Raw genomic sequence first — 15926 nt, forward strand, 5'->3', positions numbered from 1 at the left:
GAAAAAAAGAATTCATAAATGAGAAACAGAAAGAATGAAAAGAGACATTTCAAGGAGTCCTGAAAACATTAAACAAGGGGATATCATGTATATTTTCATGACCACAAATTTGAAATTTTAAGTGAAACTGACAAATTCCTAGAAAAAGATATCTTGTTAAACACTCAACCAACCAAACAACCCTGAACAGTCCTACATTTAAAGAAGTTGAATTGATAGACAAAAGTATTTCCTCAAGCAATTTTGAAGCACAGAGAGCATAATGACAAGTTCTACCAAGCACATGAGAAAGAATTCAAATCTTACACATACTCAGATTACAGGAAGAAAAGTTTAGCTCAACCTTTTCTGTGACATCAGTTTAACAATGATGCTAAACCTGAAGAGAAAGGTAAAAATTACAAGGCCAATCTTACTAATGAAAATAATTGGAAGAATTCTAACAAAACATTAGTCCATCTATGTCCAAAATAGACCAAAAATTATATAAGGAAGATAGGCTTATCTGAGAAATGAGAAGTTAAATATATCTGAGGTTTAACATTAGAAAATCAATCACTGATTTCACATATTAATAGAATTTAGGAGGAAAAAGTCGTATCACAAAAGATAGAGAAAAAGTGGTAAAATTCAATACCCATTAATAACATAAACTCTTAGCAATCTAGGAATCTAATACAGAAGCTCCAAAACCCAGATCAAGTAAGATACTTTGCAATGAAATGCTGAAAACATTTCTTTTGAGATAGGGATATCCACTATCATTATGTCATCTCACCCTTGTACTAGATATCCTGACCAAAAGATTAAGCACAAGAGAACAAAATAAGGCATAAGGAGGGTTGGAAAGAAAAGTGTGCCATTATGCATACGTGTTTTAAACTGAACAGGAGTGAAAACACAACAAAGCAGAATTTGTGATATACAGCTAGCAGTGTTTATGTCACTGTCTGGATCCCAAGACCCACCAGCTCGTACTTACAGGCATTTGTCTTGTTTTTCCTTAAGCTCTTCTTTCTGGTTTAGCTCTTAACTCAGGCAAATGAAACCTGAAACCACTCATGAGGTGATGGCAAGGGCCCTGACAAGACCCCACAGGCTCAGACCACCCAGACCTTTTCAGCTAAACTCCCAACTCCCGTGCAGAAGGACCATGGGGTGACCTCTGGAATGACTCACAACCACCTTTACCTCATTGTAATACTAAAACCTCTGCCCAAAGAGGAGACTCGGCTTCATTTACATGACATACAATCCATACAATCTGGGTGTAGGCATGTTTCCTTAAGGCACATGATGACCTTATGCCCTTCTCTACAAGAGATCACAAGGCTTCCCAATCTAAATATTCATCCTAACCCTAAACAAAAGGAACCCATTTATCCCCTCTTTGGGAGTCACAGTTTTGGAAGCAAGCCATCCCCTGTGATCTCCTTCTATGCTACAGTTTTCTTTGTGCAACAACTCAACCTGGGGCAGTATCTGACTCACCAGGGAGCAAACTACATTTAAAAGAAAATTCTTTAACACTAAATGCTTGTATTAGTAAAGAAGGATCTCAAATTAATGGCCTCGGGTCTCATTTGTAAGAAATTAGAAAAAGAAGAGCAAATTAAACCTACACTATGCAGAAGAAAAAGGAAATAATAAAGGTAGAAATCAATGAAACAGAACGGACACACGGACACACGGACACACGACACACACACACACACACACACACACAGGGGTGAGAGAAGAGAGAGAGAGAGAGAGAGAGAGAGAGAGAGAGGTAACAAAGAAACCAAAAGCTGTTTTCTTAAAGTGAAACTAATAGATGTCTAGCCAGACTGCTGAGACAAAAAAGACAAATACAAAAGACAAAAATTACCACTATAAAAAATAAGACATAAAGGTGCCATAAAGGCATAAACAACTTTATGCCAATAAATGCACTAATTTAGAAGAAATGGGCATGCCCTTTAAAAGGCACAAACCACTGGGGCGCCTGGGTGGCTCAGTCAGTTAAGCGTCCAACTCTTGGTTTTAGCTCAGGTCATGATCCCGTGATTTGTGGGATGGAGTCCCGCGTCGTGCTCTGCACTGACAGCTCAGACCCTGCTTGGGATTCTCTCTCTCCCTCTCTCTCTACCCCTCCCCTCCTCATGAGCTCTCTCTCTCTCAAAATAAATAACTTAAAAAAAAGACACAAACTACCTATGCTCACTCAGGATACATAGAATATGAACAGCCCTATAGCCACTAACAATACTAGATCTGTAGTTAAAAACCCTGCCACAGGGGTGCCTGGGTGGCTCAGTCGGTTGAGCGTCCGACTTCAGCTTGGGTCATGATCTCACAGTCTGTGAGTTCGAGCCCCGCGTCGGGCTCTGTGCTGACAGCTCAGAGCCCGGGACCTGTTTCAGATTCTGTGTCTCCCTCTCTCTCTGAACCTCCCCCGTTCATGCTCTGTCTCTCTCTGTCTCAAAAATAAATAAATGTTAAAAAAAATTAAAAAAAAAAAAAAAAACAGAAAAAAACCCTGCCACAAAGGCTAGAAACTCCAACAAGCCTAGAGATCTCACTTAAAAAAAATGCTGACAGGGAAACAGGCCAGCCACATAATTAACCACCACTGCGTAAACCACGGGGTGAGAAGAAACAGATAAAAGAGGAGAAAGACAAGGGAGAAGAGGAGGGAAAGTGGGAAGACGATAAAGACCTCCAGCTGAAACTTTTGGACCCTTTTATTAAACTTGATTTTACTAAACTTTACTAAACTTTATCACTCCCTTACCTCACAAAAGCAAACTTTAATTTCAAGAGGAAATAAGATAAACACTGCAAAGTGATGAGTTCCTGTTCCTAGGTGATTACTTTTGCCCATAATCACTGGACTCTACCTTTTCCCCGGACACTGTCAACAAAAAAGTGGCATTAATTGGTTCAGGAATCACCTGTCATGAAATTAAATGTAAATGCAGGGATGTTTCTTTCTCTTTTTTTTTAATATGAAATTTATTGTCAAATTGGTTTCCATACAACACCCAGTGCTCATCCCAATAGGTGCCCTCAATACCCATCACCCACCCTCCCCTCCCTCCCACCCCCCATCAACCCTCAGTTTGTTCTCAGTTTTTAAGAGTCTCTTATGTTTTGCCTCCCTCCCTCTCTAACGTCTTTTTTTTCCCCCTTCCCCGCCTCCATGGTCTTCTGTTAAATGCAGGGATGTTTCTAACAACTAGGAAGCCTATTAGACACTTTCTTAAAATACCATACTTGAAGAACATGCTAATATATACGAAAAATCATTTTTTGTTTCATCCATTATAAGATGCTTCAGAGAAAATGCTTTTCATTCTCTCAACTTTCCTATTTAGCAAACAGGAACTTCTTGCCCTTCTCTATGTTTTTAGTGGAACACAAGCCAAAAAACTCTTCAGTGTTTACTTCCTTATTTGTCCAACAAATCATCATCAGTGAAGTCAGCAGCAACTGAACAACCCTGAAAGGAATGTTTATTAACTAAATACTGTTCCAAGCCAGTTTAGGAATACAAAAAACATGACTTAGCTCTAAGTCTCAAGAACAGAGTTATGACCAATGTTCCCTAAACTCGGGTCCTTCCTAGAGCCAATAAGCCTCTGTAGTATCAGAGTTTCACATAGTTTTAACAGTTTCTCTTATAGGAGTATATTTATAAAGACACAGTTTTTATTTAGTTTTTTAAATTTATTGTTTATTTTGAGAGTGAGCGAGCACATGAGCAGGGGAGGGGCAGAGAGAGGGTAGGGAGGAGAGAGAATCTCAAGCAGGTTCTGAGCTGTCAGTGAAGAGCCTGACTCAGGGCTCCATCTCAGGAACCATGATTATGACCTAAACCAAAACCAAGAGTTGGATGCTTAAGTGACTGGCCACTCAGGTGTCTCCTAAAGACACAGTTTTTAAATATAACTGTTTCTAGCCTAGTCATAGCATAAAGTTGCCAGTTGCTTTTGTTGTCATTGTTATTTACCTTAATAAAATACTACATGCCTTAAAGATCTGAAACAAAAGTAACAAACCATGAAAGCACGTATGACTTCCTCATTCTCAGAAATGGCATACATAGGAGGGCCTGGGTGGCTCAGTTAGTTAACCTTCTGACTCTTGATTTAGACTCAGGTCATAATCTCACGTGTTTGTGAGATCAAGCCCAGATTGAGCTCAGCATCGGGCTCATGGAGCCTGCTTGGGATTCTTTCCCTCCCTCTGTCTCTGCCCCTGCCCTGCTCATGTGTGCACGTGCTTTAACGCATGCTCTTTCTCTCCCTCTCTGAAAATAAATAAAGATTTTTTAAAAATGGCATACATACATTTATACTTTCACTGGTGGCATTTGAATGGTTTGGGAAGAGATTAATAATCATACATATTCTATTTGTTTATATTCCAATGTTTATTCTATTACCAATATGGGAAAAATGTTTTTCTTCCCAATCTGCTCCCTAGTTCCTTCCCCCCTTCTACCTCACCCCAAACAGTAATCATTTATTTGCAAGAATCATTACCAAATAAATATAAATAAGCCCTAACAATGTATAAAGCTAAGAGACAAGTTGGTTATTACAAAGCAATGAAGCCAAAAGCAATTCATTTTAAGTTAATTTAAAATTTATAAACTCAAAGTAGGCTGTACTGGTTCCATTTTCTTCAGTTGTAAAATATTCAACCTATCTGATAAATGAGCATCTAATAACAAATGGTAACAGCAATAAGATTAAACTATATGAAAGCACAGAACTGAGAAAGTCTATTTTTCTTTCTCCCTATTAAAAAAATCACCAAATTTCATTCCACAAGTTTTATACTGAACACTGAGCTGTTTTTACTCACAGTGCTTCTGATACCAAATGTGTGGGGTTTTTTTTTCACACCAACCATTTCTCCAATTTTCTGACACCAAATGGGATGTATCCAACATTTCAATTCTGACACTATCTGCCTGAAGTTACCAACAGGTCCCCATAAGTGAAAGGGCTCAGTCCCACAAGTCTACCCCACTTCAGATGCCAACTGCAAGTCCCAGGCCACTTATACTTCTGATTTACTGCATACGAATCTGGGGTTCCCACAACCCCCTTCAGGACTGATAATAAAACCAGAGAGAGAGAGAGAGAGAGAGAGAGAGAGGGAGAGAGAGAGGGGGGGAGAGGGGGGGGGAGGGAGAGAGGGAGAGAGGGAGAGAGAGAGAGAGAGAGAGAGAGAGAGAGAGAGTGTGTGTGTGTGTGTGTGTGTGTGTGTGTGTGTGTGTGTGTGTGTTTTCCATGTGCTCTTCAGGCACTTCAATGTTTAGGGCTTTTCTTTTTTTGGGGGGGGGGGGAGGGGGATAGGCTCCACCACCTAGGCATTACTGATTAAAACATCAGCCACTGGTGACTGAACTCAGTCTTTGACCCCTCTCCCCTCCCCCAGAGTTCAGGGTGGCGCTGAAAGTTCTAGCCCTCTGCACACGTGGTTTGTGTTTCTAGAAATCTGAGTCTATCTAGGGACCCCAGCCACCTGTCATTTCAATATCTAAGACACTCTTATCCCTCCACCAAATTCCAATAGTTTTAGGAGACAAAGACCAAATGTTTATTTGTTTTTTATTATACCATAAGCACGTATTCTGCTCTTTGTCACTGTGAAAGTTAGTGGGAGATTTTTTAAAAGAATGCCATTCTATAACAGAGATCCTTTTTTAAAATAACAAAACAGGGTTGCCAGGGTGGCTCAGTGAGTTGAGTGTCTGACTCTTGATTTTGTCTCAGGTCATGATCTCTTAAGGGTCATGGGATCAAACCCTGTGACAGGCTTGGTGCTGAGCATGGAGCCTGCTTAAAAAATATTTTCTCTCTCTCACTCTCTCTCTCTCTCTCTCTCCCCCTCCCTCCCTCCTTCTCTCCCTCTCTCTCTCACACACTCCTGCTAAAAATAAAAAAATAAAAGAAAAATAAAAGAAAATAACAAAACATAAGACTTTAAATATTCAAATAGGTGCCATCATCCAAAACAATTACCTCTGGAGAGTATATCGTGTTCTGATATTCACATTTCTTTCAAAACCAGATTACAAACCACCCAAGAAAATCAGCAATTATGCAGCATCCATACCACACAGATATTTCCAATACAAATCTCCTAATTCATTATAGCTTTCAACTAATAATGTTTTTTTGGCATATCCAACTATCCATTATGCCAAATTATGCCATTAAAATTGGTAATTGTATATCAACAAAAATACATAAAGGAATAAATAGGCCTCTAACATAGAAGGTAGCATTTAAAGCAATTTTTTAAACATTGTTTAGTGCTAGTCAATGTTAGCATTCAGAAATGCATCCTTCCACGGTTTCCTAAGATGGCAACTTAGATTTAGATATGTGAGTTCAAATATGTTTCTTTTCTGTTTCTCAAGTCTCATTATGAACCTATTTTTATATAAAAGAAGCACATAATTCAACAAGCTAACAATCTTTACAGAATGAAAAGACAGGGAAAAAAGTAAACTAATAATTGGCATAAGCTTATATTCTTTTCAAAAAAACTGTTTCTTGTATATACTTGAAGTCACTCTAATAACCAAACTAAGTTTACACGTCTATAACATACCATTTACAGCTTTTTCAATCAATTCTTCACAAGCATCAAAATCACCCTTCAACACCAGTTTATCATGTAGATCTGTTAACATGGGATGTTCCAGGGCAATCCTGGTTTTTTTTTGCAGCGATTCAAAGGCCTCTGTATAGTTGTGTTGTCTAAAGTGTTTTAGGCAAAGGCGAATGGCTTCCTGTTCACGGTACTACTGGAACACAAGAGAAAGTATGAAAAGAAGAGATTTGCTTAGTTATTACTGTAGGCAATCATAAGTGACAACAAACCTAAAGTGAGCGTTTACTATGTGCTAAGCACTGTACTAACACTCTTCATTAGTATCATTATCATTCCCACTTTGAAATGGCAAAACTAAAGCTTAGTCCATTGTAATCGCTTGCCAAAAGTCACAAAGTATATAGCAGAAAGATATGAAAAAGATAAATGTATACAAATATACCCACAGGTATGTATTTCATGAAGTTGAAAGATATAAAAAGATGAAACCAAACCTTGAGCCTGAACTTTTAAGAAAAGAAGCAGAAAAACTGTTTATCAAAGACCACTGAAGACTACCAAGATTATAACGTCTACAGCTTTTACTAATCAGATTGCAATGGTGGTACTGAAAGCACAGAAACCATTACACGATACACAGAAGTCATCACGCTTTTTGTTCTTGGTTCTTAGTAATAAGTTATTACTTGAAAAGCAAATATTATCCAATGTTTATATATTTCAAAATTCACAAACAGGTTTTATGCCTCAAAATGTTCAGAAAGAGATTACTTAAATTTTATAATTTTTTCCATGCCTGGCTACCTTATCTATTAAATAGCTATAAAGTAAACATCTCAATTAACTAGAATCCAAAAAGAATGTTGAGTTTATTAACTCTCTAATAGGATGAATGCCAAAAATACAAGCTCAGATTTTTTTGAAAAAGTAACTTCAAGAATACTTTATGAAATTTCCACAAATTTCCTAAGTTAACAAAATTAATGACAAAAAAGCAATGCATGATGACCAAACAAAAATATGATTTTCTTATAAGCATTATTCTTTAATAAGGCAAAAAATAATACTACCTTTTAGAAGATTTATAAGACTTGAAACACAAATAAGCTTACAGTTGGCTGATTTTTTTATTAATAAAATGTCAAAATATCTTTCCTTAAGTATTACAGTTAACCATGATTTTCCTTTCAAATAACAAAAGATTATTTATCCAAACTAACTTTACATTATTAATTTATTACCCTTGGCCTCTAAATAAAGATTTATCATGACTATCAAGAAACATACTAAACAGTGATACCTTTCAATCATGTTGCCTTTAGGAATGTGAGTCATATCCACATTTTAAGTCTTCTATCAAGTTGTATACAGATACATAGAAGGAGAAAATTTATGAAATAATAGAATTATAATGCTTTAAGAAAAACACTAAAACTCAAAGAGGATGAAGAGTTATCTAATTTCTAGAGGTTCATAATAAATGCAGAGAACTTGAAAAGTGAACGAGGCTGAACAATTTTATGCTCTCAAATATAATCTCTCCACAAGGCTGGGGGGTGAACAGGTGAAATGTGCAACTTCCTACAATATCAAGAGATTTGTGTGAGTATGTTAAAGAAAACACACACCCACACACACCCACACACACACCATAGGCTAAAGGGAAAATTTTATTCAGTAACAGAGAAATTTAACCATTATTTTTTAAAAGAACCAACAGAATTTAGAAGATGTTACGTATGTACTATTATGTGTGTAACACTGTAAAGGTGATTTTTAATATTTAAAAATATTGTCTCTACCTTGAACGAACTTACAGTATGACAGGGAATCCAAGAATATATGAAAAATACAGAAAATACTAAAAGTCGGCATCAATTTTAAGTTGAATATAATCAAATGCCAAAAATAAATTAGTCAAAGACTTCCTCAATTAAACTAACCAGAAAAAAGCTGAAATTCTACACTAAAAACCTAAGAATCTACACTGCTTCCCAACCTTCTAGGAGTAGATCAGTTCACCCCTACTTGAAAATAAAAATAACAGGAAGTGGTGATTGGACTAAAATTTTATTATCTTCTTGACAAGAGAGCCCCACCCCCCAAAAAGTCATGAGTCGAATAAATATACATCAAAAACAAAAAACAAAGTATAAAGGGTATGCAAAAAACCCAGATCTATTCCTCAATAATTTAAACTCACATTTTTCAGACTGCATCTATTGTATAAAATAGTCTATGAATACAACTGCTAAATATAATTCTTATACTTTCTATAAGCACAAGATCATAATATTTATAAAAACTATTTCAAATTCTTTAAAAGAAAATATGCCTATTTTATTCAACAAATACAATGGAGTAATGTATTATAAAACCAATATAGAATCAACGCTAGTCCACTAAAAACTGTGTTTAAATATTTCTATCAATATAGGCTGAAAACAAAATTCAGGGTCAGACAGGTAGTAACATAATGCCAGACCATCTGAGTTTATATGCTGGCTTGGGCACTATACAATTGTGTGGACTTGGGTAAGATACTAAACTCTCGGTGCTCTATTTCATCATCTATAAAATAGGGATGATAATTGTACCTATCTCACAGAGTGGTAATGATTAAATACATCATAAAGATTTCTTAGCAGCTGGCAGAATGTAAATAATAAATGTTAATTAAGCATTACAGTTATTATTATTCTCAATAGCAATGAAGACAAAAGACTGACACATGTCTCCCTTTACAGGAATCAGAAACATAAAATCAGGATTTTAAAGCACAGTCCTACCTTGCTATACCAGTTGAGACAGGGCTGTACTACATCAGGATCATCAATGCCACTAAGTTCAACATACCAGATGCTAAAGTTAAAGCTGGGTCCCCAGGATAAGAGTGGAACTTTGTGAAAATAAAAAAGAAAGAAAAAGAAAAAAAAATTAACATAGTTCAAATAAAACGTTAGCAAAGTAAAATCACTATTCGAGCCTATTAAAATTCATTCAGCAAATTTTCGGAACATTTTCTAGAAGCCTAACACTGTATTATTAGGTGCTGGGGCGACAGTAAAAAAAATTAAAACAAAAATAAAAATAAAGAAAATATGAATCATGCCATCTAGAGGATTCTTTGACTATAAAAACACTATAAAATAAGTTTAAAGTGCTCATTTATTTACCCCTCTAAAAACAGGACAAGGCTAGATGACTAAGTAGGCAAATTCTATCAAACCCACAATAAACAAATAATTACTATATAAATTAAACTATATCAACACACAAAAAGAGATCAAAAGTTCAATTACTTAACAAGTGGCATAACCCTGAAAACAAAAACCAGAAGAAAAAGAACTTAAGGCTGATCTCAGCTAACTATATATTCAAAAATTTTTAGAAGTTGCAGAAACATTCTACCAGGTTTTCATTGTAACCAAATGGGAGTTCACTGCAGGAATGGAAGGATGGTTTAACAACAGAAGCTATATTAATAATTCACAATGTTAACAAAGTAAAAAAGAAATGTGTTTGATAACTTCAAATAGTGCTAAGAGTAAATTAATAATATTCATTTCCTATTCATTAAAAAAACCCTTTTAATATATAAGAAATAGAAGGCAAAATAAAACTACCTAAGCTAGATTTTTTTTTAATATCAAAGGCCTCAAAAACTGAACTTAACGGAGAAACATTACATGTTGCCACTCAAGTCAGGAATCAGACAAAGCCCAATTATCTCTATTATGCAACACTATATGGGAGATCTTATCAAATGTGGTGAGAAAAAAAATGCAAATTAAAAAATATTAACACTTGAGAATGATAAACCTATCTTCTTAAATAATTCAAGAGATTCAACAGGAAAACTTAAGTTTGTATGCAAGGTAAACATGAAAATCAGTTTTCCCTCTACTTATAATAACCAACTAGAAAATACAATGAAAAAGTCCTATTTAAAACGGCCAAAAGAACTTACAATATCTCAGAAGAAAGTTTAAAATATGCAAGATCTATTTAAGAAAATACAGAGTTTTACTTAAGAAATGAAAAAACGAAATGACATACTACGTTCCTAAATGGAAAAACTCAATGTTGTAAACATCTCAGTTCCCTTCAATTATAAATTTAATGTAATCTCAATCAAAGTCTCAATGGTACATATCCATTTTATTCTTTAAAGATTATAAATAATTTCTGCGTGGGGCTCGAACTCACAACCCCAAGAGTCACATGCTCCACTGACTGAGCCAGCCAGACACCCAATATTCATTTATCTCTTGTCATGTAACTGAACAAATTGGTTTTTAAAAAATGAGTAACACAAGAATATCCAAAAGAAAATAAACTTTCTAAAAATACATAGTAATTATAAGTTTGATATTAGTGGGGGAAAAGGAAGATAAATTACTGAAGCAGAAAAGTATATCCAAAAATCTCAAGATTCAGAGGAATTTACCTACCACAGGATAAAGGTAACATTTCACTTCAGTAATGACAGAACAAAGTAAAGGTTTTAAACATATGATCCACTGTGTCTTGGGGACCCCTGCAACCTTTTCAGGATGTACCAAGTGGTCAAAACCATTGTTTATAATAAGACTAAGATTTTATCATTATTTATCATTACATTTTTAACTGTACTGACATTTGCACTCTTGGTGAAAAGACAATGGTGAGTATAACTTCCGACACATCAGCAGTGCCATGAAAAGCAGTAGCATGAAAATGTGTTAGTATTCTTGATACAGTAGAGACTGCACTGTATTCCTCACCATCATATACTTGCAGTTAAAAAAAGTAAAATACAGGGGCACCAAGGTGGCTCAGGAGCTAAGGTATACTAACTACATCAGTTGGATAAGCGCTCGACTTCAGCTCAGGTCATGATCTCACAGTCCATGGGTTCGAGCCCCACATTTGGCTTTGTGCTGACAGCTGAGAGCCTGGAGCCTGCTTTGGATTCTGTGTCTCCCTCTCTCTCTTCCCCTTCTCCACTTGTGCTCCTTCTCTCTCAAAAATAAACATTAAAAAAAAAAATGTTTAAAAAGAAAAGCATGGGGGAGGGGGGGCCTGGGTGGCTCAGTCAGTTAAGTGTCTGACTTTGGCTCAGGTCATGATCTCACGTTCATGGGTTTGAGCCCTGTGTCGGGCTCTGTGCTGAACGTTTGCTCAGAGCCTGGAGCCTGCTTTGGATTCTGTGTCTCCTTCGCTCTCTGCCCCTCCACCGCTTGCACTCTGTCTCACTGTCTCTCAAAAACAAGTAAATGCAATAAAAAAAATTTTTAAAGGAAAGAAAAGTACAGGGTCACCTGGGTGGCTCAGGCTCAGTCGGCTGAGCATACGACTCTTGATTTCATCTCAGGTCATGATCCCAGGGTTGTGAGATCAAGCCCCGCATTGGACTCCATGCTGAGTGTGGAGCCTGCTTAAGATTCTCTCCCTCTGCCCCTCTTCCCTGCTCACTCTCTCTCCCTCCCTCTTTATTTTTTAAAATAAAACAATTTTTAAAGGACAATTCATTTAAGAATGTCTTTGATGACACAATAAAAATTTTTAATAAATTCCTAACATTAAGGACAAATCTTTTTAATATTCTGTGTGACAAAATGGCAAGTACACATAAAGCACTTCCACTGTATACCAAAGCATGGCGGTTACCTCAAACAAAAGAACCCATACAGCTGTTTGAGTTATGAGCTATAATTGTCATTTGTCCCCACCACCACCAATAGGATACAATTTCCTCTTAAAAGAAAAAGTTATAGGCAATCTATGATTATTGAGTTTGGGGTATATGCCAGATATTTATCAATCATTTCAAAGAAAACAACTGACAATATTTGTTGCCAAGGATAAAGTTCAAGCTTTCAAGGAAAAATGAGAATTTCAGAAAATTGGTATCTAAGGTTGTGAATTTAACTACTTTTAGGCAATTTCTGATGAGACTGATGGTGATATATTAATGACCATGATTTTTTTAATATTACAGAATGAAATGTTTCCACATTTGGGAGATCTGCATAACTCAGTAAACTGTATTTCTAAATGAACAATGAATGATGTTACAAAACCATGCACGGATAAAAGACTAACTCAAAGTGTAAGATAAGCCAATGGGTTTTAATGTAACACTAATATGGTTCAGAATGAATAATGTAACTATTCAGAAACTAACACTTGTCAAGTTTTAAGTATCAAAACAGAATAGCCATCATATTTGACATCAAACCTATTGATTTCCAAGTCCACTGCTCTCTTTTAGCACATCATGCTCAATGAGGAGCTACGTCAGATGACTTCCTATCTGTGTGAGTGAAGAAACACAAAGGCAGTAGCCACCAGTTATTAGGATATATGACTGACTATTAGGATGTTTAATATGGCTTTCAGTTTACATGTGCAAACGACAAAAATGTCAAAAAGTTTTATACCACTGAATACTAAATCATCATCATTGTTTTGGTGTTCATTCCTTTATGTAGCAGTACCATTTAAAAAGTAAAAAGTTGATCTATTACATCACAGCAATAACCATTAAGTAGTAGGAGTCAAAATAAAATAGGATTCTAAACCCAAGGCCAAAAGAACATATAGTCTCTAAGTATAACCAGACATTAGTTAGTAATTTGAAGTTCCAGGTCCAAGTTCAATAAGATTTGGAGGAAAAAAAATATCTTAATATATCTTACTCAAGTCCCAGTAAAATGTTCACTTTATTAAAGACCTTTTAGCAATTGTGTTTTAGTGAGATTTTGTCTATATACTGGATGACCCAACAGAAATATTTCTAGACTAATATTAGTTACAATACTTAAAACCTTTCAGAGAACAAGAAAATCATATATTAAAGATGAAGAGTATAATTTTTTAACAAATTGAAGGGATCTATAAAGAATAAGCAGAGTAATGTACACTCACTTCAAATTTTACAAATGATTTTTATAGCATTAATAATTCTAATAATACATAACAGACATACTACACATTATATTTCTGAAATCTAGGGGCGCTTGGGTGGCTCGGTTGAGCATCCAACTTCAGGTCATGATCTCGCAATCTATGGGTTCGAGCCCCATGTTGGGCTCTGTGTTGACAGCTCAGAGCCTGAAGTCTGCTTCGGATTCTGTGTCTCCCTCTCTGCCCTTCCCCTGCTCACACGCTGTCTCCCTCTCCTCAAAAATAAATATTTTTTAAAAAGTTAAAAAAAAAAAGAAAAAGAAATCTAAATGTGATCTGCAGCTTGAAGCACATGTTCTTTGCTCCCCAATGAAAGATGCCTTTGCTCCCACCTCAAATAAAGATTAGAAACTGCTAATACACATCCTAAGGCTAAAAGTTTGCATCCTAGGGCTCAACCATCAGTTTTCCTCATGGCACAATCAGACACGGATATGATCAGGATCAGTGCTTCCCAACCTTCTTCATAATGACATGCACAGACAGTGATAATGTTTATGGCAAACAAGGATAAGAGCCTGCAGGCTCTTGTTACTCTAGGATCAAGGCGGGGGGGGGGGGGGGGGGGGTGGTCAACATCTCAGCACAATGAAATGCATCTGTGACACATTCAGTGTGCTTTAGCAGTATCCCTTAGGAAACTCTTATCTAGATGGCTAAAACAGCTGTTAGAAGATGACAGTAATTTTAAAGTTCTGAAAGATCATCTTAAAAGTTCAAGACTAACCACTCTGAAAAGATGCATCTATTCTCTTACAGAATTAATAAGTATACAAAACATCTAGCACAGTAACTGGCATGCAGTAAGTGCTCAATAAATGTCAGCTATTATTATTATAACCTATTACTACTATATTAATTTTCCTCTTAATAGTACACTTTTTAAAATGTCACCTTTCCACATGCTTTCATAAAGGGCCACCATGAGGGCACTCACACCCGTCCCAGACTTAGTATTCATTCTAGACTTCTAAATACTTTTGAGGATCCAGAATGCAGGCCCAATCCAGCCAGAGCTGAAGCTTCTCCCTGAAGCCCCCACAACTATCCAGGCTGCAAAAATCCAAAAAATCCACAGAAATCCAAGTCATTCTAACAATTTATGCCAACCAGGCAAACAAATATCTGCTAAATCACCACCAAGAGACAGCTACACATCACAAGTGCTTTTTCAGAAAACAGTTATAAACTAAAAATACTAACCTAATAGTTTCACATTTACCTTATTTTCAAACAAAACATATCAAGAGAATGTTGAAAAGACTAGAAAGCAAACACACAGCTGACCATTACTAACATCTTTTAATAGAAAAGAAATATGAAGTTATCTAAATATTAATATCCTAAATATCATGAGTTAGTAAGTGCCTATAATCACTTGAAAAGCTCAAGTTAACATTTGCCTGAAAACCATGAAACTAACCCAGGGTTAAGTAAAAGGCATCATTATACTCTGTAATTAAAGGCTGACAAAAAGGGCTGGAAAGAGGTCCAATTTCTTGTCTTCAGGCAGTTGAATGTCTAACTCATCCAGAAGAGACCTCTGTTTTACAAATTTTTAAGAAACTATGCGACTTCCCTAAATAGATATTTATTCACACTTCTTCTAATGACAAATACTAGAAGACTGAGAGCTATAGCAGTACATATTTTCCTTAAATGTAAACCAAAGACTGTAGGTATCATGCAAAAAAGCACAAATAAAGCACATAAAAAAAAGAAATTTCACTTTGTATGACGAAGCAAAACAGAAGCTGAAGAAGTACTTTATAGGAAAATGTAAGATATTTCACTACTTGTATATCTGAAACACGTAACTATGCAAGGGCTATAGGAGCCAGCGGTCCACAAACTGAGGAAAGCAGTACTTGGTTAAAAAAAAAAGAAAAAAGGACCAAGAGTTAAACGTAGTAAAAAAAATCTGCTTCTTCATAAATTCTCACAGGAAAACAGGAAATAGGTTTTTATTTACAATTATTCATTATAATAACAGAAACCATAGTTATAAAAGAAAGTAGCACAGTGGATAGCCCAAATATTCTTTTTTTTAATTAAAAAAATTTTTTTTAATGTTTATTATTTTTGAGAGAGAGAGAGAGAGAGAGCGCGCGCGCACGCACATGAGCAGGGAGGGGCAGAGAGAGAAAGAGAGAGACAGACAGACAGAAAGAATGTGAAGCAAGCTCCAGGCTCTAAGCTGCCAGCACAGAGCCCGATGAGGGGTTCAAACTCGTGAACTGCAAGATCATGACCTGAGCCAAAGTCAGACGCTTCACTGACTGAGCCACTCAGGGGCCCCTGGATAGCCCAAATGTTCTAAGAATAGCTTTCCCTGTAGAGTAGTCTTTATTAAGACC

General features: G+C 36.1%; 1 protein-coding gene across 4 annotated transcripts in view; it reads right to left on the bottom strand.

Moving 5' to 3' along the window:
- The window catches only part of MKLN1 (muskelin 1), a 372917-nt gene that overhangs the window by 103752 nt on the left and 253239 nt on the right, over positions 1 to 15926 (bottom strand). For 3 of the 4 annotated variants that reach the window (XM_027075496.2, XM_053218071.1, XM_027075495.2), the window contains 2 exons: positions 9408 to 9517; positions 6616 to 6808 (listed from right to left, as the gene is read on the bottom strand). In XM_027075496.2, coding sequence (XP_026931297.1) covers positions 6616 to 6808; positions 9408 to 9517 — 303 coding nt within the window. Of the gene's footprint in view, positions 1 to 6615; positions 6812 to 9407; positions 9518 to 15926 lie in introns of those variants that run through there. The other variant, XM_053218072.1, reaches the window with a different exon arrangement.

This window comes from Acinonyx jubatus, chromosome A2 (assembly GCF_027475565.1).
Source record: "Acinonyx jubatus isolate Ajub_Pintada_27869175 chromosome A2, VMU_Ajub_asm_v1.0, whole genome shotgun sequence".
In the NCBI taxonomy this organism is placed as follows: domain Eukaryota; kingdom Metazoa; phylum Chordata; class Mammalia; order Carnivora; family Felidae; genus Acinonyx; species Acinonyx jubatus.